The 23101-nt window shown below is 44.4% G+C and overlaps 1 protein-coding gene across 19 annotated transcripts in view; it reads left to right on the forward strand.

Annotated features, from left to right (window-relative positions):
- The window catches only part of CLOCK (clock circadian regulator), a 1126282-nt gene that overhangs the window by 518685 nt on the left and 584496 nt on the right, over nucleotides 1–23101 (forward strand). For all 19 annotated transcript variants that reach the window (XM_069200997.1, XM_069201058.1, XM_069201081.1 and 16 more), the window contains one exon: nucleotides 21656–21745. In XM_069200997.1, coding sequence (XP_069057098.1) covers nucleotides 21656–21745 — 90 coding nt within the window. The remainder of the gene's footprint in view (nucleotides 1–21655; nucleotides 21746–23101) is intronic.

The raw sequence follows: 23101 nt of genomic DNA on the forward strand, positions 1-23101 counted from the left end.
TAAAATAAAAAAGTATGCACTGAAAAAACTAAATGAACCATCTGTAGATCAGTTCCTTGAAAATCCAAATCTGAGTTGATTTTGCTGCTACTTGTTTAGCAAATCTACTTGAGAAGTAGATCTCTGAACGCAACTGCTTGCGGCCACCTGCATTAGAAAATGGTGCCATAAGTCTTCCTAGTGACTGGAAATTGCACTAGGGGACGCCATATCATGCTCTCGCTTGCCTGCTCACGTGCTGGAGCCTCACGTTGTTCTTGTTGACATCACTTTGCTCGAACAGGAGCAAATTTTCTGCCACACAGTGATTGCCGGAAGTTGGTTGGAACTTCCCGTTAAGGGAGTAATGCAGTGACCATATTTGGCCAGTCTGCAAGCATAATAAAATGTTCCTCCCACCCTTAGTGGATACTATCCATGGAGAAGTTGTCTTTGTCACTAGCTGGGAAGGAGAAGTAGTTTTGAAAACCATGTCAGATGATAAAATACCTTGGGACAAAAGTTTAAATTGTTCTAGGAATTTGACGTTAACAGAAGAAGAAAATCATCTTTGCACTATTTGTAACAAATGTCTGTGTTCATGATAACTAGACTTCTGATCAATATTATATTGGTACGTAGACGACCTATTTAGCTCTTTCCTAATCTTACTTATGGAAAAGTATGACTTTGGACCGAGTTTTTAAGATCGGAGAAGGCTACCACATCTTCTGCATTCAAATAGACCATTTATGATAGGGATATATCAACCAAAAGGTAAGGGTTGTCCTACATTTGGATATTCTCTGTTATAGCTTACTGGCTTTAAGCCACTAATTGCAGGTGATGCCAAATGTAGGCTTTTCTAAATGTCAAAAAACATGTTTTCCCCTGTGGCATTCCTGTGGGGTTGTGTAAATTAACACTGCTGCCCACATTTGATGTAAGTTTTGTGCCATTTCTGTAATTTTCACCCTATTGTACTTGAGCCTTACCTGAAAGGTACACAGGTGTCTGAGCATCTGCAATGGGGTCTAATTGTTAACCAGTGTCCCAAGTCTAAATGAGCGCAAATAATTATTGTGGGAAATCCTCAAATACTGCCTCAGGGTAAGACAACGTCATGAGATCCATACAAACCAGACTACCCTACAATCCCCTGAGTGTCTAGGTTTTTAGAAATGTCTGGGTTTGATAGGATTCCTTGGGTGGTGAACAATTCCTGTCATGAACACTGGCACACCCATATAAGTGGGGTACCAATTTTTATCGGGAGATGTGGGAGAACAGAGTTTTGTGGTTTCTGCAGCTTCTGAAATTTTCTGTTACAAGCATGTGAGGTTATTCATTATTTAAGTCAAATATGGAGGTTTGCATAGCCTTAGGGGTTAGAAAACATTATGAGATCCACACAGGTCACACTGCCCTGGACTTTGCTGGGTGTCTAGTGTTCACAAATACCTGGGTTTGGGAGATTTCTATGGGTGACGGCTGAGCCATGGCCCAAATTTCACAGCTACCTTTTTATTTTAAAAAAGCATTGCTTTTGCTTGGTAAAATATATCTCCATGTAGCTTTCTGGGATTTTGCCACTAGGCCCAGCCACACAAGTGGGGTTCCTTTTCTTATTGGGAGACATGTAAGGACACAGAGTAGCAATACATTTGATGTTACCAATTCGAATTCCCTGCATTTTGTCATAAAATGTAAGCCACGGTGCTAGAAAGAACAAAGTTTTCAAAATGGCCTCTGAATCATGTGTTATGTGTAACCCTAAATTTAGAGGTTACAAATAGCACATGTTCCTAAATTTTGTATCTTGTGCAAATTCCACAAATTCATATATTTCCTTCATACACATTTTTCATTAGATTTTACAGTATGAATTGTAGCATGGTCAGCACCCGATGGAAAAATCATTGTTTTTTGAAAACGTAAAATCTTATATATCGTTTCATCCAGAAGAGTTTGACAGATGTAATGTTATATTGTTTTTTTTAATTGACCTTTGCCACAAAAAATTTGAGCTGAAAACGTTCTCACCAGACGCTATTTCTTTCTATTTATTTCCATTATCTTTAGTTCAAACGTCCAGGGATCTACACAATGACCCCTTGCGGAATTAAAAATTGACTGCTTTTAAAAATTGATAGCTTTGCAAGATTACCCGGGATTTCTCACCTGTTTTCACCACAACCTGCAAGTAGCTTGAAAGCACAAACATTAGGAAAAATTCACTGTCTCTAAGAAAGATGTAAAATGTCAGTTAAAAAATGTTCTGGAAGTTTGTCAAAGCTGGGAAGATTGTGCTCTTAGCACAGCAAGCCATTTCTTTATGGCATTTTTTTCTGTAAAAAAACAAAACAAATTTATAAAACTATTTTCTCTGTGTCCTCCTTGCTAATCCTTAAACCCTGGGCACCTTTATAATTCCAAGGATGTTTGGAAAAAAAAGAATAAAAGATTGTCACGGAAACTTTATGTGAAAAAAAGTTATGAAGGCGTAAGTGCAAAGTTCCTCAAATGAAAAAAACTGGCTCTGCCAGTGCTTAATTTGTGCTTGTTGTTTCCGGTGCTGAGCACCGGCACTTATTTTTGTAGGGCCGGGCCTATTCTTCTGCCTCAAGCAGTGCTTTAAATGGGCTGGTATTGAGTACCGGCATTTTTTTATTTTGAGTCGGAAAGTACCGGTACATCTCAAGATAAACGTAATACTTTTAATTGGTGAGTACCGGCTCTTCTGAAACAAAAAACACTTTAATTTTTCCATTTCGAGCATTTGCTGCGAGCAAAATACACATATGGGAAAGACGGAGGAAGGAAAAAACGAAAAAGCGTCACAATGGGAGAAAGCCGCAAGAGTGAACTGAAGAGGCAGGGAGTGGCTTTAAAATGGATTAAGAGGCCCGAGATGGCTTCAGGATTACGCCGCCTCAGTATTCTGTGTGCTCACATTTAATTGCGGCAGCCGTCTTTTTAAGAGGAGGGCTTTGGGCACCGGCACATTTTTATTTACAAATTCAGCACTGGGCTCTGCAATGGGGGCAGAAAAGCCTCATCAAGGTTAAAGTTAAGTTTTGATTTTGTCTGTAAAACATCTAGCAATCTGTCACATAATTCTGTGAACTATCATAAAATGTGTATGTCTAATAATGATATTCGTGATCTACCATGTGTGGATTTCCAAATGAACTGTTGTTTTCACATCATTGGGTCTAATAAGTGTTAAATTAAACAGCAATTAAATAAAAATAAAGGGAGTCTCTCCATAGGGGTATAACTATTTGACAAATTGAGCTCTTTTTTGCTCTGTCCTATTTGTTTTGGAATAAAACACAAACTGTGTGCTTTGGGCCAGCCTCCTTCAGCCAATAGTTGAGACAGTGTCAGTCTTATTTTGGCTAAGTGTGAGTTTGTTTTTCGTGTTGTACGTTTAATGATCATGTTATTATTGTACCTGCTAGGAAAGTGCATCTGTTGCAGTATTTGTTTAATTAATACATTTTTTTGTAGGAGCAACTATAGATTTTCTATCTGAAATGTTCTCTGCATGTAACAATAGATGGCATGGTGATTACGTTTAATCCGTACTGTACATTTAAGAATAGGTTGAGTACATCAGATTGATTTGCAAACACTTCGCTGCGGGACAGCATGAAACACACTTGACGCCAGTGTTTGCCACACAGTGATGTATGTTTTTATTTATTTTCACGTGGGATGTTGTCCCGTGCCTCACTCCCCTCCTCGCCCTCCCTATGATCATTTCACCGTGACCAACAGCAGTGTTGTTTAATTACACAGTGCAGACGGCAAAATGTCAAAAAACACGCCCCTCAAAGTCCACACACTCATCAGAGTGCATGAATATATAAGTGATAACACACTGTGAGAATGTGTACTGCGATTGGTGGTACAGATCAGTGGATAACAATAGCCCCGTAGTGCAGGGGGTGGCCTGAGCTCTAGGGTCCCCTCCAGCACTGTGCACAGGCAACAGGCGGCGGGCCTGAGAGCACCTGACTGGGTCTGGAGCGTGGGGGGCCCCTCAAGTTTTATTACGCCACTGGTACAGATAAGCATTATACGCATACGTACAGTTGTGAAGTGAACAGGAGAGCTACTTTCAGTTATTACTCCAACTCTTGGAGGTAGACGGTTTGCTGGATATCTAGTGGTAAAGAGTTTCATTGGTTAGGGGATAGTAGGTGAAATACCCAAATTTGGGGGTAACACGAGGCAGACTGGGCGCTAGAATTGAGGGTGAGCTGGAATGTAGGTTCTGTGACATCAGAAGTTTGTAATGGGTGATGTTCCTAGCTGATAACCAACCAAACTCGGAGGAATTTATCTGGTGAGATTGATCAGGGTTCTTGTGGCAAAGTTTAAGATTGGTGTAGTGGGGCAAATGAGTACTGTGGTAGGCCTTCAAGGGGCTGTATTACACAAGTCCCCCACGGGCGCAACAGGCGCTTTGTGCACCCCTTGGGCACTTTGGTATTACAGAAGGGGCCGCAAGTGCTTGTGCGGCCCCTTCTGTAATACAGATAGCGCTGGCATCATTAGAGGGTGTTCCCTCATTTGAATGGGGTCATGTCCTCATGTAAATGATGGAATCACTTTGCCTTTACGCCCGTGCTGTATTACTGATGTGGGCGCAGAGGCAAACATGCCTTTAGAAAGCGCAATGAAAGTGCGTCACAAAAAGGAAGCACACTTTCAGGGTGTCTTCTAAATGCAGCCCTCTAAAGGGATCAAAGGGGGTCCCATGAACCCCCAGACATCCCCTTGCAGGCAAGTGCAGTCACTCACTGCACCAACCTGCAAGGGGATCTCTAATTCCTTTTAAAAGTGCAGGAGGGTTGCCACCATGGGCGTAGGAAGTGTGGGGGACGCGGGGGATGTATCCCCCCCAGATTTTGGAGGGTGGGGGACACGGGGGACGAAGGTGGGGGGGACAAGGGGACACGATAATTTCCCCTCTCACATCTATTATTCAGAGGGCCATTAGCGCACAAAAGCGCTACTTATGATAGCCCTGTACCGACCATCCTCCAATCTGATGGTAACAGAATGAAGGTGAGCCCAGAGGCCCCCTGCGCCCTCTGCCCTTTTGTTTGTCCTGTTCACAGCTGTGGGCATTAAGGGTGCTCATAAGAACAAAGGGCACGAGGAGGAGAAAAGAGTTTTGGATGATTACTGTCTGCATCACCTGCCGCCTTGAAGAGGGGCACTGCAGGATGCCTTCAAGAGGAGCTGCAAGACAATGAGGAAGATCTAAAGAGAGAACAGAGTCGCACTCAGCCTGACACCTGCAGGCTAGAAAGGAGACTCTGTGAAACACAATATTTGTATTTGCCTAAGATCACACCAGTTGGTGAAACAGTGAAGTCGAGATTGAGCCCAGATTTGACCTTTTCACACAACAATTTAGCTATTAGAAGGGTATATTTTTCTAACATTTATGTTTAATGTTTTGTTTTCTAGGTAATGAAGCGCTTGATTACAGTGTGGCTAACAGGGAAAAGCCATATTTCATTTTGGGCCGTTATGCCTAGAGTTATTATTTATGTTGTTGTTATCGTTACATACTTCAGCATATTGAAGTATATTATCTTTTCTCTATCTTTTCTTCACTCTTCTCTGAAACAATCTACCCTATGCCTATCCCACTGCACCCTACACCACTTTTCTCCACTCTGTGCTACTCTAGGTCACTGCAATCTATGCTGTACCACTCCACTCTACACTACGCCACTGCAATCTATGCTATTCTACTCTAACCATTGTACACTACACCCCTGCACTCTGCCAGTGCACTCTTTACCACTTTACTCAAAACCAATGTACTCTATCCCACTGCACTCTATGCCAATCTACTCTGCACCACAGCACTCTATTCCACTGCTTTCAATGCCACTGTACTCTGCGCCACAGCACTCTATGCCACTGCACTCTGTCACTTTACAATACACCACTGTACTCTGCGACCCTCTAATCTGCAACATTGCACTTTCTGCCACTGAACTCCACGCCACTCTACTCTGCACCATACACTCAATGCCACTGTGCTCTGTCCCACTGCACTCTTCTCTGCACCACTGCACTCTAATCTACTCTACACCACTCCAATGTAGGGCACTTCACTCTACTTTGAAATCATCTCCTCTATGCCACTGCAATCTACGCAACTCTACTCTATGCTATGCCAGTCTAATCTATCCTGCACCACGCCAATGTACCCTGCACCACTCTATGCTACTGCACTCTACATCACTATGCTCCACTCTGAAACAATCTACCCTTCACCACTATACTGTACTCTGCAGCAATCTACTCCATGCCACTGCACTCTATGCCACTCTATTCTACTCTGCACCACTGTACTCTACGCCACTCTTCTCTACTCTGCATCACTCTACATCACTGCACTCTACACCAATGCATTCTATGCCACTTTACTCAACAGCACTGCCCTATATGACACTCTACTCTGCAACACTGCACTCTGCCACTGAACTATATTCCTCTCTACTCTGCACCACAGCACTTTACTCTGCACCGCTCAACTATATGCCACTCTACTGCACTCTACACCAGTGTACTATATGCCACTACACTCTATGCTACTCTACTCTGCATCACTGCACTCCACCACTGCATTCTACACCAGTCTACTCTACCTTGCACCACTCCACTCTACCATGCAATGCATCACTCTATGACACAGCACTCTCAACCAGTGAAATCTATGCTGTGCCACTCCATTCTGCTCCCCTCTACTCTTCACCACTCTACGCTACTGCACTGTACGCTAAACCAGTGCAGGATTCACCAATGCACTCTACACCGCTTTACTCAAAACCAATGCCCTCTATATGACTACACTCTACACCAATCTACTTTGCACCACTGTACTCTATGCCACTTCACTCTAGACCACCCAACTCCACTCTGACACTTTACTCTGACATTACACTCCATGATACTAGACTCTGACACTCTATTCCGTTAAACTCTAACACTTTCTCCACTCTGTAACTCTCTACACAACTCCCTATACGCCACTCCATTCCACTTTACTCCACTGTATGCCACTCCACACCACTCTATGCCACTTCAATCTACGATACACTACTCAATGCCACTGCACAACCCTGTATGCCACTCCACTATACAACAATGTACTATGTTCACTGTAACAATCTACCCAACTTTCTCTATGCCACTTCACATTACTTACCTTCACTCTACTCCAGTTCACTCTTCCTGTCGCGCCGCGTGGTGCGGCGCGAGCCGAATGTTCGGCACAAGCCGGGCGTTCGGCTGGGGCCGCACAGCGCGTTTCTAAAACGCGGCGCGCCCCCAGCCTTTCATGCACTTTTCGAGGCCCCAGGCATTGCATGGGGCCTCGCTCTGTCGTTTTCCACCGCCTTGCTGGGGTCTCCTGACCCCTCTTACCTGTTCTTCTTTCTTTTCTTCTTTCTGGGGTCTTTTTGTTGTACTTTTTTTATGTCTTCTTCCCTTCCCAGGTTACCTTTCTCTTCCCAGCATTCATTGTTCCCTATTCTCTATGGTTTCTATTCTGTTTTGTTCTATGTACCTCTCCCTGTCTAATATGGTGTCCTTTTACTTCCTGTGGGTCACTTCCTGTCTTTTGGTATATAAGGGCTGTGTTTTCTTCATTTCCTTGCGCTGCAACACTTTCTGCTCAGATAGTGTCTTCGCTCCTGATTTCCTCGCCTTTTTGGTTCTGGATTTCATCGCTCTGTGTTTCCTGAATTTTGTTCTTTTTGATTCCTGCTTTTTGTTCTTGTTTTTCAGGAGTCCTCCTGTTTAGAGGTTTTTTCCCCTTTTGTTCTAAGGGTTTTTTTCCCTCTGGTGCTATTTTCTGAAGGCCACGGTCTGTTCTTGGCGTCTCCATCACCTACAGCACCGTGGCTACCAGAAAGAGTCGCCCCTTTTTGGGCCAAAGCCGAACATCGAAGATCCACGCCACTAGATCTGCAAATTCCAGGCGCAAGCAGCACGTGAGTCGTGACAGATTGCAGCGCCCAACCATTCCGACGTCCTCAAACACCATGGATAATACAGTGGCGGCTGCTGCAGATTCTGATCAATCTCTTTTGACCACGATTCAGCAACAAGCTCAGGAATTGCAACAACTACGCAATGAAAATGCTGCGTTACAACAGGCTTTGGCTCTCCGCACTAGTGATGTTCCGACTATCTCCGCTTCTACCCCTCGTTTCTCCGGCGAACCAACCAAGCTTTGTGAGTTCCTGGATGCATTAACGGTGTACTTCGCCTTCCGACCAACCCAATTCTCCCACGACAGGACCAAGGTGGGTTATCTCATCAGTGCCTTATCCGGTCCAGCCTTGGCCTGGGCAACCCCGATGGTGTCATCCAATGACCCAGTTTTGTCGGACTATTCCACCTTTGTGAGTCGCTTCAAACAAATGTTCAGTCGACCTGGATTGGAAGCCTCTGCAGAAGAAGCCTTATGCGACATTCACCAAGGCTCACAAGATGTTCTGCAATATATAACCCGTTTTCGTCAGCTAGCAGCAGAGACCACTTGGGTGGAACGTACTCTGGTAACGTTATTTCGCAGAGGACTCAAAGAAGAAATAAAGGATGAACTAGTACATTCTACCAGAGTGGAAGATCTTCGTGGCCTGATGGATCAAGCACTGTCCATCGAATATCGTCTTCAGGAACGGAGATCGGAGAAGAGAAGGAGTAGAGGGTTCTCACAGCCAAGTACCTCACGAGCTGGTCTGCAGCGTTCTGAGGAACCTCGCCCTCCTGCTAGAGACGTCGAAGGGGAACCCATGCAGGTAGATACTACCCGAGGTCCGCTCTCCGCCAGCGAGCGAGAAGACAGACGCAAGAAAGGGTTGTGCCTGTACTGTGGTTCTGCTGGTCACATAATTCGAAACTGTCCTGTACGTCCGCCCAGGCCATCGGGAAACGCCACTTCCCGTCCTCTGTAAGAAGGGAGGGGACGGGATCTACAGCTATACCTTCCATCAGCTCCTTTAATGACAATACAACCTCCTTGTTCATTTTTCCTGTCTTGTTGCAACTTCCTGACGGTCGTCAAGAAGAGACTATGGCATTACTAGATTGCGGTGCTAGTGGAATATACATGGACCAGACGTGGGCTGCTACTCACCAAGTTCCTACACAATCTAAAGAAGTTCCCGAACAGGTGCACACCGTGGATGGATCCTTATTATCCTCTGGTCCAGTGGACACCACTATCCTGATGTTAAGTTTACAGATCGGAAACCATCAAGAACACATCTCTTTTGATCTTATCACGTCCCCCAACCATACCATTATTCTTGGAATTCCGTGGTTCATCAGACATAATCCATATGTGAACTGGGTAACCCGGACAGTTTCCTTGTCTTCGCAATTTTGTCATGAAAACTGTTTTGCTTCCGACAAGTATTGGTCACCGAAAAGATCTATAGTCACTGAAAGTATTACTGGTTCTTCCATTAATACAGTCCAAGGAGTCCCTGAACACTATTTGGAGTTTCAAGATGTGTTCCAAAAACCATCCAAACCTGTGTTACCTCCACATCGAGACTACAATTGTGCTATTCCCTTAGAACCTGGCACAATCGTTCCTTTTGGGAGGATGTATTCCCTCACGGAACCTGAAAAAGAAGTTCTAAAAGAATATCTGGATGACAATGTCCAGAGTGGTCTTATAGTTCCCTCATCTTCTCCGGCCGGGGCTCCTCTCTTTTTTGTACCCAAGAAGACAAAGGATCTTCGTCCTTGCCTGGACTTTCGAGGTCTGAATAAGATAACCATTAAAGACAGTTATCCTTTGCCTCTCATCAGGGACATTCTAGAAGCAGTTAGAGGGGATCAACGTTTTACTAAACTTGATCTGCGAGGAGCCTATCACCTTTTACGCATAAAAGAAGGAGATGAGTGGAAGACAGCTTTCAGGACCCCATTTGATCACTTTGAATACAGAGTTATGCCGTTTGGTCTCACTAATGCCCCCGCAATCTTCCAGAGATTTATGGATTCGGTGTTTTCTGACCTTCTGAACCAGACAGTGGTCATTTACCTAGATGATATTCTGATTTATTCCAGAGATCCTGAACTCCATTCGTCCCATGTGAAACAAGTCCTTCAAAGACTCCGGGCACATCAACTATTTTGCAAACCAGAAAAATGTGAGTTCGACAAGACGGAGGTTAAATACCTGGGTTATCATTTAAGTTCCACCGGCATAGCTATGGACCAAGAAAAAGTACAAGCGATTCTAGACTGGCCTTCTCCTTCTTCTATTAAAGAAACACAATGTTTTTTAGGATTAGCAAACTTTTATCGGCAGTTTATATTGGACTTTGCAAAACAAACTAGCCACATAACACATACCTTAAAGAAAGAGAATTTAACGAAAGGGTTTATCTGGACTGAGGCGGCTGAAACAGCCTTTCAAGGTTTAAAGAAAGCTTTCACACAAGCTCCCATCTTACGGTCTCCAGATACCAACAAACAATTTATTGTTGTCACCGACGCTTCTGAAAGAGCCATCGGAGCTGTCTTACTCCAACAACAAGAGGATGATGGTCTTGAACTTCCTGTTTTCTATTTGTCTCATATCCTCTCTACAGCAGAACAACATTACTCTGTACTTGAAAGGGAATTATTGGCTTTGAAAACAGCCTGCCTAGAGTGGAGACAGTTTCTGATGGGTTCCAAAGAGCCTTTTGAGGTTAGAACAGACCACCGTAACCTACAATGTTTACGAAATTTTGTGTGCCAGAATAGTCGCCAGGCTCGTTGGGCCTTTTTCTTCAGTCAGTATGATTTTTACGTCACCTATATTCCTGGATCTCAAAACATTCTGGCTGATGCTCTGTCTCGTCGTTATCCAGATTGTACTCCTTCCCCATCTCAGTATCTACTGGAACCTAGTAAGATCATTGGAGTGGCTCAATCTTTTCTGGAGGAAGTACAACTGGAATACACCAAACTATCGGACCACGAAGTAGAGAACCTAAGACCTTTGTTGAATAAGAGACAAGGATTCCATTATTATCAGAACTTGATATTCCTCCCTACTGACAGAGTGAAAGAAAAAGCATTACAAATGTGCCATGATTCACCGGTGGCTGGTCATAGAGGCATCAAGGCCACACAAGAACTTCTCTCACGGTTTTTCTGGTGGCCTACCTGGAAGCAGGATGTTGAAAGATATGTTCAGGCTTGTCCTATTTGTGCTCAAGTCAAGATTCCCCGTACCAGACCTGCAGGATTGCTACAGCCCTTGCCTGTTCCGCCAGCTCCATGGCACACCATCTCTACCGATTTCCTGTGTTCGCTCCCACCTTCAGCAGGAAACCGGGTTATCATGGTCACTGTGGATTCCTTTACTAAGATGGCTCATTTCACTGCCCTAAAAAGGCTGCCTACATCTCAAGAACTAAGCCAGATATTTATTGATCATATCTTCCGCCTTCATGGACTTCCACATACCATTATATCTGATAGAGGACCCCAGTACATTTCCCGGTTTTGGAGGTATTTCTGTAAGACACTCAATATCAACAGAGCCCTGTCATCGGGGTTCCATCCACAGACCAATGGACAGACCGAACGTCTGAACCAAGGACTAGAGCAATACCTTCGCTGTTTTTGCAATTCAACCCAAAGCAACTGGAACACTTATCTCCCTATTGCTGAATTTTCCTACAATAATACTGTCCACAGTGCTTCCAAGGTCACTCCTTTTTTCTGCTCTTATGGTTTTCATCCTACCTCCTTTCCTACTTCTCCTCAATCCACCTCTCCTTTGCCCGCTATTACTCACCTCTCCAAACGACTTTTACAGATCCATAGACTAATTCGATCCAGTCTGTTACAAACCAAAAGATATATGAAGAAGGCTGCAGACAAGAAACGTGGAACCACTCCAGACTATCACCCGCAAGATAAAGTCTGGCTCTCATCCAAATTCCTACCCTCACGTCTTTCTCTGAACAAGTTCACACCTCGTTACTACGGACCTTTCCGTATTCTTCAGCTGATCAATCCTGTCACTGTCCGTCTTCGCTTACCTCATACTTGGAAGATTCATCCCGTCTTTCATGTTTCCCAGCTCAAACCTTACGTACCTGACCCTTTCTCTCGTCAGTTTCCTTGTCCTCCTCCTGTGTTGGTGAACGATGTTCCTGAATATGAGGTACAGGAAATCTGTGACTCTCGTCTATTTCACAGACGGCTTCAATATCTGATTCGTTGGAAGGGTTATCCTCTCAGTGAATGCTCTTGGGAAGATGCATCTTCTGTTCACGCTCCTCTCCTGATTCAACGCTTTCACCGTTTATTTCCTCTCAAACCTGGGCCTTCGGGAGGGGGACCTACTGTCGCGCCGCGTGGTGCGGCGCGAGCCGAATGTTCGGCACAAGCCGGGCGTTCGGCTGGGGCCGCACAGCGCGTTTCTAAAACGCGGCGCGCCCCCAGCCTTTCATGCACTTTTCGAGGCCCCAGGCATTGCATGGGGCCTCGCTCTGTCGTTTTCCACCGCCTTGCTGGGGTCTCCTGACCCCTCTTACCTGTTCTTCTTTCTTCTTTCTTGTCCTCTTTCTTTTCTTCTTTCTGGGGTCTTTTTGTTGTACTTTTTTTATGTCTTCTTCCCTTCCCAGGTTACCTTTCTCTTCCCAGCATTCATTGTTCCCTATTCTCTATGGTTTCTATTCTGTTTTGTTCTATGTACCTCTCCCTGTCTAATATGGTGTCCTTTTACTTCCTGTGGGTCACTTCCTGTCTTTTGGTATATAAGGGCTGTGTTTTCTTCATTTCCTTGCGCTGCAACACTTTCTGCTCAGATAGTGTCTTCGCTCCTGATTTCCTCGCCTTTTTGGTTCTGGATTTCATCGCTCTGTGTTTCCTGAATTTTGTTCTTTTTGATTCCTGCTTTTTGTTCTTGTTTTTCAGGAGTCCTCCTGTTTAGAGGTTTTTTCCCCTTTTGTTCTAAGGGTTTTTTTCCCTCTGGCGCTATTTTCTGAAGGCCACGGTCTGTTCTTGGCGTCTCCATCACCTACAGCACCGTGGCTACCAGAAAGAGTCGCCCCTTTTTGGGCCAAAGCCGAACATCGAAGATCCACGCCACTAGATCTGCAAATTCCAGGCGCAAGCAGCACGTGAGTCGTGACACTTCCTTATTCCTTTCCACTCTACGACACTCTGCCACTCCACTCTATGACACTCTATTACACTGTGACTCTACTCCACTCTACTACTACTTTATGGCATTGGCGCTTGATTAGAGATTCAGATCGCCTTCTCACTCATATGAGACGTGAGTCCGATTTATCTTCGCCGTTTTGGTTACAAACACTCTGTAACCCTTTTAACTCAAGCTTAACCAAGGCTTAGGATGATCCTGATACTTGTCTAGGGGATCGAAATATCGTCGGCCAAAGTACCTTGACTTGAATGTGTGATATTGTACATAAGTTGGCATAAGCATAGGTACTATGAGCTAATTACTTCTTGATTCACTATTTGAGTCATTCATGTAAAAGTCGGTGTATAAAAGCTTGTAAATCATTATTGTGGATGCTAACCTTGTAGGAAAGTAGCCTCTTTCTAGCTTGGTTACCCCCACATTTGGCCTGTTTGCCAGTGTGTTTGAGTGTGTCTACTGGGATCCTGCTAATCAGGACCCCAGTAGTTATGGTCTCTCCCTTAAATTATGATTGTTGCATACTGGTAACACAGTATTTCACCCAAAATTGGCATACTGGTGCCCCCCTATAAGTCCCTAGTATATGGTACTTAGGTACCCAGGGCATTGGGGTTCCAGGAGATCCCTATGAGCTGCAGCATTTCTTTTGCCACCCATAGGGAGCCCATGCGAAGGCTTCTGCAGGACTGCCATTGCAGCCTGTGTGAAAAGGTGCATGCACCCTTTCACTGCCAGTTACACTGCACCAGGTCACTTATAAGTCACCCCTATAGCAAGCCCTGAGGGCAGGGAGCAGAGTAACTGTGTGTGAGGGCACCCCTGCACTAGCAGAGGTGCCCCCTCGACCTCCAGGACCATTTTCCCAGACTTCCTGAATGCGGGATGCCATTTTACATGTGTACTTGAAATAGGTCACTACCCTTTCCCAGCTACATAATGGTAACTCCGAACATAGGTATGTTTAGTATCAAACATGTTGGAATCATAACCCAAGGCTTTTGCAAGCATTGGTTGTATGATTTCATGCACTCTGGGGCTCCTTAGAGGACCCCCAGTATTGCCATTCCAGCCTTCTGAGGTTTTCCAGGCAGGCCCAGCTGCTGCCACCTCTCAGACAGGTTTCTGCCTTTCTGTTGCTTGAGAAACTTAAGCCCATGAAGGCAAAACAAAGGATTTCCTTTGGGAGAGGGGTGTTACACCCTCTTCCTTTGGAAATAGGAGTTACAGGCTTGGGAGGGGTAGCATCCTTCCCCAGGCCACTGGAAATGCTTTGAAGGGCACAATTGGTGCCCTCCTTGCATAATCCAGTCTACACCGGTTCAGGTACCCCCAGTCCCTGCTATGGCACGAAACTGGACAAAGGAAAGGGGAGTGACCACTCCCCTGTCCATCACCACCCCAGGTGTGGTGCTCAGAGCTCCTCCAGAGGGTCCCTGTGTTTTGCCATCTTGGATTCCAAGTTGGCAGCGAACTCTGGGAGCATCTGAGTGGCCAGTACCAGCAGGTGGTGTCAGTCGCCCCCTGATAGGTGCTTACCTGTTTAGCTGACCAATCCCCCTTTCATGGCTATTTAGGGTCTCTCCTTTGGGAGGTTCTTCAGATTCGGATTGCAAGACTCCACCAGGAATCCTCTGTATCCTATACTTCACCTTCTCACTGAAGAAACTGCATCTGGACCCTCCAGGATCTCCACAAACTGCAACAACGAAGCAAAGACAACTTCTGCAACATTGTATCTTCAGCTCTTGCCAGCAAATGCAACTGTTTCCCGGTCATGCATCCTCAGAGGACAGCGTGTCTTCAGCCTGCACCAGAAGAATGAACGAATCTCCCTTGGGGTGAAGGAGTCAGTCCCCTGCTTCAGCAGACACCTCTCTGCAACGACGACCATCTGCTTGGGTCCCCTCTTCTGTTGAGTTGCATGGATCCTACATCACGGGTGGTGGACTGAAGTGGTCCCGATGGTCCTGACGTCCTACTGTCCAACTTTGGTGGAGGTAAGAGCTTGCCTTCCCATGCAAGACAGTAACCCTGTTCACCACGTGTTTTTCAGTTGCCAAGGCTTGTTGGCATCCTTCTATGAAATTCTTTGTGCACAATGTAACTCTGGCCCCCAGCACTCCTTCCTGCAATGCACAGCTTCCTGAGTGGTTCTCTGGCGGTGTGGGATCCTTTGTCTTTGTGCTTCGTGGGCCTCCTTTTGCAACTCCTTTGTCCCCGTGCTGAAGGACTCCTGTGTGCACTGGCTGGTCTTCTGTGGGCTCTCTGAGTTGCTGAGAGCCCCCTCTGACTCCTCCTCCTGGGTAGAGTCCACCAGGTCCCTCCTGGTCCCAGGCAGTGCCATTTTCTGCTAACCGTGAGTTTTGCGTGTGCCAAGGTTTGTTGGCGGAATCCAGTGACGCAAACCAGACTGCCATCATCCATCCCGTGTGGGATATCATCTGAACCAACCAGGAACCCGCATCCATCTTCTTGGGTGCAGTACTGACTGTTGTTCTTCACCAGTGGTTCTTCTTTTGCACCATGATTCGGGTTAGCAGGGGCTCCTGTCCTCCCTGGACTCTTCTGTGCTTCTTGGACGTTGTCCCATTCTTCCACAGGTCTTTAGGTCCAGGAAGCCACCCTTTATGTCTTGAAGTCTCTTCTGGTTCTTGCAAATTCTTCTTTCTCGTGTTCTTGTGTGTTCTAGGAAAGTTACCGTGATTTACTCCTGCTTTCATGGGCTCTGAGGTGGGTTTTATTACTTACCTTTGGTGTTTTCTAATATTCCCGGCGCCCTTCTACACACCACACATGCCTGGGTGGGAAACCGACATTCGAATTCCACTTTCTTAGTATATGGTTTGTGTTTCCCCTAGGCCCATTTCTAACCATTGTGATTTTCACTAATTTCACTTTTCTAACTGTTTTTATTGCTACTGCTGCATACTAGTGTATATAATTGGTGTATTACTTACCTCCTAAGGGAGTATAGTCTCTATGGTATTTTTGGCATTTGTGTCACTAAAATAAAGTACCTTTATTTTTGTAACACTGAGTATTTTCTTTCATGTGTGTGAGTGCTGTATGACTACAGTGGTATTGCATGAACTTTGCATGTCTCCTAGATAAGCCTTGGCTACAGCTACCCCTAGAGAGCCTGGCTTCTAGACACTGCCTACATTTCACTAATAAGGGATAACTGGACCTGGTATAAGGTGTAAGTACCATAGGTACCCAATACAAACCAGGCCAGCCTCCTCTAAACCACGGTACTATATAGGTTACTTTTTAAATTCTTCTTGTAATTGGTGACATTGGGTCATCCAGATAACTTGTGTAATGCTCGAATACCAGTCTTTCTCGATTTCCCCTGTTGATGTTTTCCCACTACATTTGATCTTTTATATTCTGATTGAATAAATGTATGAAAATTCCATTTGCAAACTACTTTAATATCATTGTTTATGGGAGTGATGATGCATTTTATTCTAAGGACCCCTGTTCCTTTAAAGTTAGTTTACTGCTCCATTTTAGGACACTCTACTTACTCCATGACACTACGCCACACCAGTCGATGACACATCATTCTCGTTTATGCCATTAACTTTGAGCAATGCTGAATAATAGTCTCACTAGTGTACAGCGTGGCTAAAACACATTGGCAAAGGCAATAGAACTTGCATAGGCGAGACCTATTGGCTTTGCTAATGCTTGTTTATGAGGTATGAACTTCAAGGTGACTTGCAATATCCTTATGTACGCCAGGGGTATTTTACCTCGTATAATACATGGTTACACCACCAACTTTCCCACAAACCACTTAAAACCCTAGTGCATAGCTTCTGTCATTCCAAACTATTAAAGTAGAGCAGAAGAAAGAAAAGCAACATTCCATTTTTTGCTTTAAACAGCTGCATTAATTATGCTTTGTGACCTGATCTGCCTTTTACCTTGGCTGCTAGCTCTGGCAGAAGGCACTGTAATGTCAGAACTCGACTGTAATAACCCTATCACAGTCATTTTCCGATGTCTTTTCTTTGAATGTCTTTTCTTCATACGCAGTGACTTGGTGCAACACAAACAGCCGTTTCTAAAGAAATGCGTGACTGCAGTTTATACAGAGATTAGAGAATCCAAGTTTATATAGCCTGTAACTGCAAGAGCTTCTTCAGTTGAAATGCTTCTAGTTATGACTGATGTGGAGCTGCGCTGCCCAAGATCACACACAGGAGTAGAAGTGTTATTAGAACTATGGTTTCCGAGCACAGTTTACAACTCTTGTACCTAATCGCTTTTCATATCTCCAGTGCGGTTCCAATTGGCATGAGGCGAAGGGCATGGTGGGTGTGGGGCGCAAAGGGTATGTTCTTCCTTTTTACCCTCATACCTTTATTTGCTTGGTGCATGAAGATGCAAGGTTAATCAAAATGTTATTTTCACATTTGAGCTAATTACTTTGTGAATGTAAATAACAATTAAAGATACTTTCACTCTGTGAAAACATGCCTTCCTTTCTCCCTATTTTTCTTCCAATATATATGATTGTGTATACTGTATTTATCGGAGCCTGCAGTTCGTAAACAACGAGCGATTTGTATAGGGTTGATTGAAAGTCCCCAAGGCTATCCCTGTCCCCCCCAGAAATTTATTGTCTCCTACAACCCTGGTTGCCACCTGCACAGAGAAGCACGAAGCAGCTTTTATACAGCTGCTCCTTATTTCTCTTGAATGTGCTGCCCCTAGAGCAGCGCCAGTTTGCGGGTGCCCCGAGGGCAGCGGATTCTTCCTAATAGGTCGCACTTTCCATGTCTGCACCCGTGCACTTGCTTTAAAGTGTGCCATATCTATAATTCCGGGCCCAGGTAGACTACTGAAGTCCTTTACAGTATTCCTAGACTGCTGAGTACCATTGAGCTGGCGAAAATGTTGACACTGTTGAATGGGATGTCTTAGCGGAATCTCTCTCTATTCAATGACTATATTTATAAAACAAATTCCATCCTTATTGATGGGCCGAAACAACAACACGTTGTTTGGTGGGGGAGGTAAACTTCAGGTTGAAACTGACTGGAATCAGTCAGGGAGATACACCAAAGAGGAGTGAAAGTGCAGCTTTAGAAGAATTAAACATGAAGGAGCCATCTCCCTCCTACGCCGACGATACCCAGCTCGTCCTCTCACTGACCAAAGACCCGCTCACCGCCAAAACAAACCTCCACGAGGGACTAAAATCTATCGCCGATTGGATGAACAACAGTCGCCTGAAACTCAACTCCGACAAGACGGAAGTCCTCATCCTCGGACGCACCCCCTCGGCCTGGAACGACTCATGGTGGCCCTCCGTCCTCGGACCCCCACCCACCCCTGCCAGCCACGCAAGAAACCTCGGCTTCATCCTGGACTCCGCCCTCACCATGTCCAAACAGGTCAGCGCCGTCTCCTCCTCCTGTTTCAACACCCTCCGAATGCTCCGCAGAATTTTCAAGTGGATTCCAACAGAAACCAGAAAGACGGTGACCCAGGCCCTCGTCAGCAGCAGACTTGACTACGGCAACGCACTCTACACAGGCATCCCAACCAAAGACATCAAACGCCTCCAACGTATCCAAAATGCCTCCGCCCGACTGATCCTCAACATACCCCGCCGAAGTCACATCTCCCCTCACCTAAAGGAACTCCACTGGCTCCCGGTAGACAAGAGGATCACCTTCAAACTCCTGACCCACGCTCACAAGGCACTTCACAACACCGGACCCTCCTACCTCAACACCAGACTTCACTTCTACACCCCAACACGTCAACTCCGATCCGCCAACCTCGCCCTCGCCATCGTACCCCGAATCCAGCGCAAGACATCCGGCGGCAGATCCTTCTCCTTCCTCGCCGCCAAGACCTGGAACTCTCTCCCCACATCCCTTCGCCAGACCCAGGACCTCCTCGCATTCAGAAGGCTCCTCAAGACCTGGCTCTTCGACCGATAAACTAGCAGCACTCCTCTCCCCCCCCCCCCCTCAGCGCCTCGAAACCCTGACGGGTACATAGCGCGCTTTATAAATACTATGATTGATTGATTGATTGATTCATTGATTAGCCATTCAGTGGAGGAGTCCAATGAAATTGTTTTTTGTTACCAAAGGAAAAGTGGAAAATAGACAGCAAGAAAAAAACTATACAAATAAATATTTTGTGGGGGAAAAGCTACAAAAAAACGCAAAACAAATTGAGGAGCATATCTTGATACTAGCTGCATAAGTGTTTTTTTCATGTTTTTCTTGCATTGCTTTCCATATTGGAATCTGCATGTTATGGACGTTTGGTATCATACGCTTGTTCTTGAGATACAGCAGGCCAACAAAAAAGCCCATTACGTATTCCTTCACAACAAAAAGCCCCCTGTATGTTTTCCTTTCAGAGGAAGTGCTAATTCACACAGGTTTTCCAGGAGTGCACCCGGAGACTTGCGACTTTTGCAGTGTTCCAGATATAACCTGGTTAACGTTTGTGAGCAGAGCTGGCCTTAGAGCTGTTGGCCCCTGGTGCTACAATTTTTTGTGCCTTCCTCCAACTTTCCAAAGACCTCCTCCTCCACGGATTCCCTCACTACAACCCTCCAACAGTGCCCCTCACCTCTCCATAGTCCCTCTCTCACATTTTATTTGTTTTATAGGCTCCTCGTACCAGTGTAGTATGTCGGAGCACCTTATATCAAACATATTTTACAGGGACATTGAATCATAGGTGTGCAAATCAGTCCATAAGAAATGTTATATAAAACAATGAGGATTACGAGGCGAGGCGTATGAATCACGTCATTCATACTAGCGGGCTGTATATTTTAAGTTTGGTTTGGAGAAGCACAATTTCAGGGTTTAAAACATACAACAGCCGTTGGGCTTGGCTTTGCTAATAAGAATGTATTTATACCCAATTGAACCAATTTCTGCAATATTAGGAATGGCTAATAAGAGACTGGAGAAAAAACTTAGTCGTAACTTATACTGTTTGGATGGTGTTCTTTGATGACAGTTCATAAGTCACTATGCTATATTAGGATTGAAACTTCTGAGCAGCAAGTAACAAAATGGTCTTTGCGACAAAACGCTGTAACCCACTGAGCTAATGACATAAAATACAGTTCTGCGATCTTCATGGTACACATTCTTTCTCCAGTACTGAATGATGAGTAAGACAAAGACAAAACTCCGATCTCTCTCCAGCACGAATATGAATCCCCAGAGTTATCTTGACATTTTTGTTTGTTGCCTGAAATCTACTGAACGCGCATGAAACTTTGCAGCAGTTGCTTGTAAACCCATGTTATTTCCAAACACAGCTTCCCCCGCCAAGGGCAGAGCCAGGAGGGCTGCCCTGCTCGCGCCAGCTGCGCCATCTTAAAGCCGACCCTGTTTGTGAGCTCCAAAAACGCCTATATCTACAAATGTGGAAATAAATAAATTTAGATTTGCAAGTTTTTTTTTTTTTTTTTTTACAATCGGCACTAAACTGATCATACCAACAACAGATGATCTCCGAGCTGAAGCACAGGAGGTGGAAGTCACCTGGTAGAATTAAAGAGCTCAAGTAAAAAGGCTTACTTGATCAGAGTGGCAGGGAATAGGAGGAATGTGCAGTATGCGAGAGAAGAGTCTTACTTTTGCCAAATCTTATCCGATAGGCACAATACAGGAGACAAAGAACTAGAGTTTAAGGACAGGGCATGTTGACCATCATAGAATGATCCAGGCCAAGGAGACTGCAGTTGGTGTAGCTGAGAAAAATGTTTTTTTCCAGAGGTTCTTATGACCTGCCCCTGTTTGTTGTCTGTACGGGCTGTGGAGGTTGACGGTGACATTTCTTTGTGTGGACACTGACTTCTCTTTGTGAGCTGCATAATGAACAGTTTAAAACGAATCTGTGGTGCTGTATGGTAGGCTTTCGGATGATAATTAAAGATAATGTGAGATTAGTTTAACAAGTAGAAAATGCAAACTATGATTGGTATAGCTTTTTTTTCAGTCAACCAGTTTGCCCCTTCTCCCGCTCCCCTCCAATGGTTGTTCGGAGCCCAATTGAGTAATACATTCAAGGGTTATTGTAGTCTAACTTGAAAAATGTGTCAGCGTGTTTTAGTGGGTGTTTCCTCACTGAACAGCACAATTTGGTTTAATGAGATATTCAGAAAAACGGAATGAAATAATAAGGTGGAGAGCTGGCCCATCCAATACACAAGGACTAGCTTGGGCCAGTGGTTTTGGTTGAATGTTGAGTACGTAGTGCCTGGTGTCTTGAAAAATGGAATTTGTAATGTGTTTCTGATGTTTTAAGCAGTTTTGTTTTAAGAAGTTTTTGGTCATAAAAGAATGTATGATCTGAGAATAAATGGATAGATTTATATTTTGTTTATATTCTTTAGTTGAAAAGTACATATATTTTTTGTAATAGCCTGTTGTTTTTGCTTTGCAGGCTCTTGATGGTTTCTTTCTAGCCGTTATGACTGATGGAAATATAATTTATGTGTCAGAAAGTGTGACGCCTTTACTAGAACATCTGCCAGTAAGTATTTAATAGACAATACATGACTGAATATTTCTGCTCCTCATACCAGTGCGTTATGGTGTAGGATGATCCTACATCTCCATTATAATTCGAACTTAGACTTGCAGCTTTTGGGGGCAAATGTTAGCATTTTCATGAAAATAACAATTTCATATTGATATTATCTGCTGTATAAGATTCGACAAAGCTACAGCCTCACCCACAGACGGCTAAACTTTACCGTGCTCTATGAATTTTTGTGAAAAATAAAGAGCTGGTTTAAGAGTCTCTCTACATCCTCTATGGAGCAAAAAGGAGTGAGCCATTAAAAAATTGGTTCTCGGACCTGTGCTGGGTCAGTCACAGAGGGGTCAGCGTCACATCCAAGCAGTAAAGGCCATGCATGCTTCTGGTCTAGGGTCAAGGGGCAAAAGATGGCGCTCAGTGAAAACAGCCTCTGCACAACTCCGCTGAACTAAATGGCGTGAGAGAATTGGAGGGATATTGCAAACACAAAAGCACAGAAAATATTTTAGCTGAACTTCCCTAACAAACTGCAGTGGTGCAATTTGTTTCTACCGCACTGTTGATTACATTTAGCGGGAATGACTTTAGGAGTCATTTACCACTTGAACACTAAACAGAAGACTAGGAATGGGGTCCCAAGATAGACAAAATAAAATCTGTTATTCATATATTGTATCCTAATTGTTATTCAGCCATCATGTTGGTAAACTATATACCAAGAGCTTTAACCCAAAGTTGTGATTACAAACTCTAAATTAATAACTTTGCTGGCCAAATAATGGTCATTACACGGATTTATCTTTGGGAAATGGTAGAGAATATTGGATGCTTTTCCACCTTCTGTCATTAAGTCCCAGATAAAAAGAAATAGAAGTAATTTTATCTTAACTTTAGAGGTGTTCATGATTACTCACATTGTCTGTGGCCCTCTCTTTCATGCATCACAGGAGGATTCAATGTCCAATTGTCAGCTGGCAATGTGAGATTAGTTGGCTGTCTTGCAATCTCCATAAATCATGGAAACTTATATTTAACCTCAAATTACTGTTTCTCTTCACTCAAATGTAATGTCTCCTTAAGATGGATGGTGTAGTATATTTGGATGCATCTTTAACATGACCCACATTTATTTGATCAGTGGATGTTTGCTGGTATCTCCCATTCTGTTATGGAATGGTTAAGTGGGGTGTTAAAGGGATCAACTGTTATTGTAACCTGAAGCTGTGGCTGACATTGAACCTGCTTTCATCCTTATTCCGACTACTGTGCTTTGATTGCACTGGAGACTGGAGAAGAGGAAGTGTCACCTCATCACTTTAAGGCCAGAAAAACATTAATTTACATATG

Source organism: Pleurodeles waltl, chromosome 1_2, assembly GCF_031143425.1.
Source record: "Pleurodeles waltl isolate 20211129_DDA chromosome 1_2, aPleWal1.hap1.20221129, whole genome shotgun sequence".
Taxonomy (NCBI): domain Eukaryota; kingdom Metazoa; phylum Chordata; class Amphibia; order Caudata; family Salamandridae; genus Pleurodeles; species Pleurodeles waltl.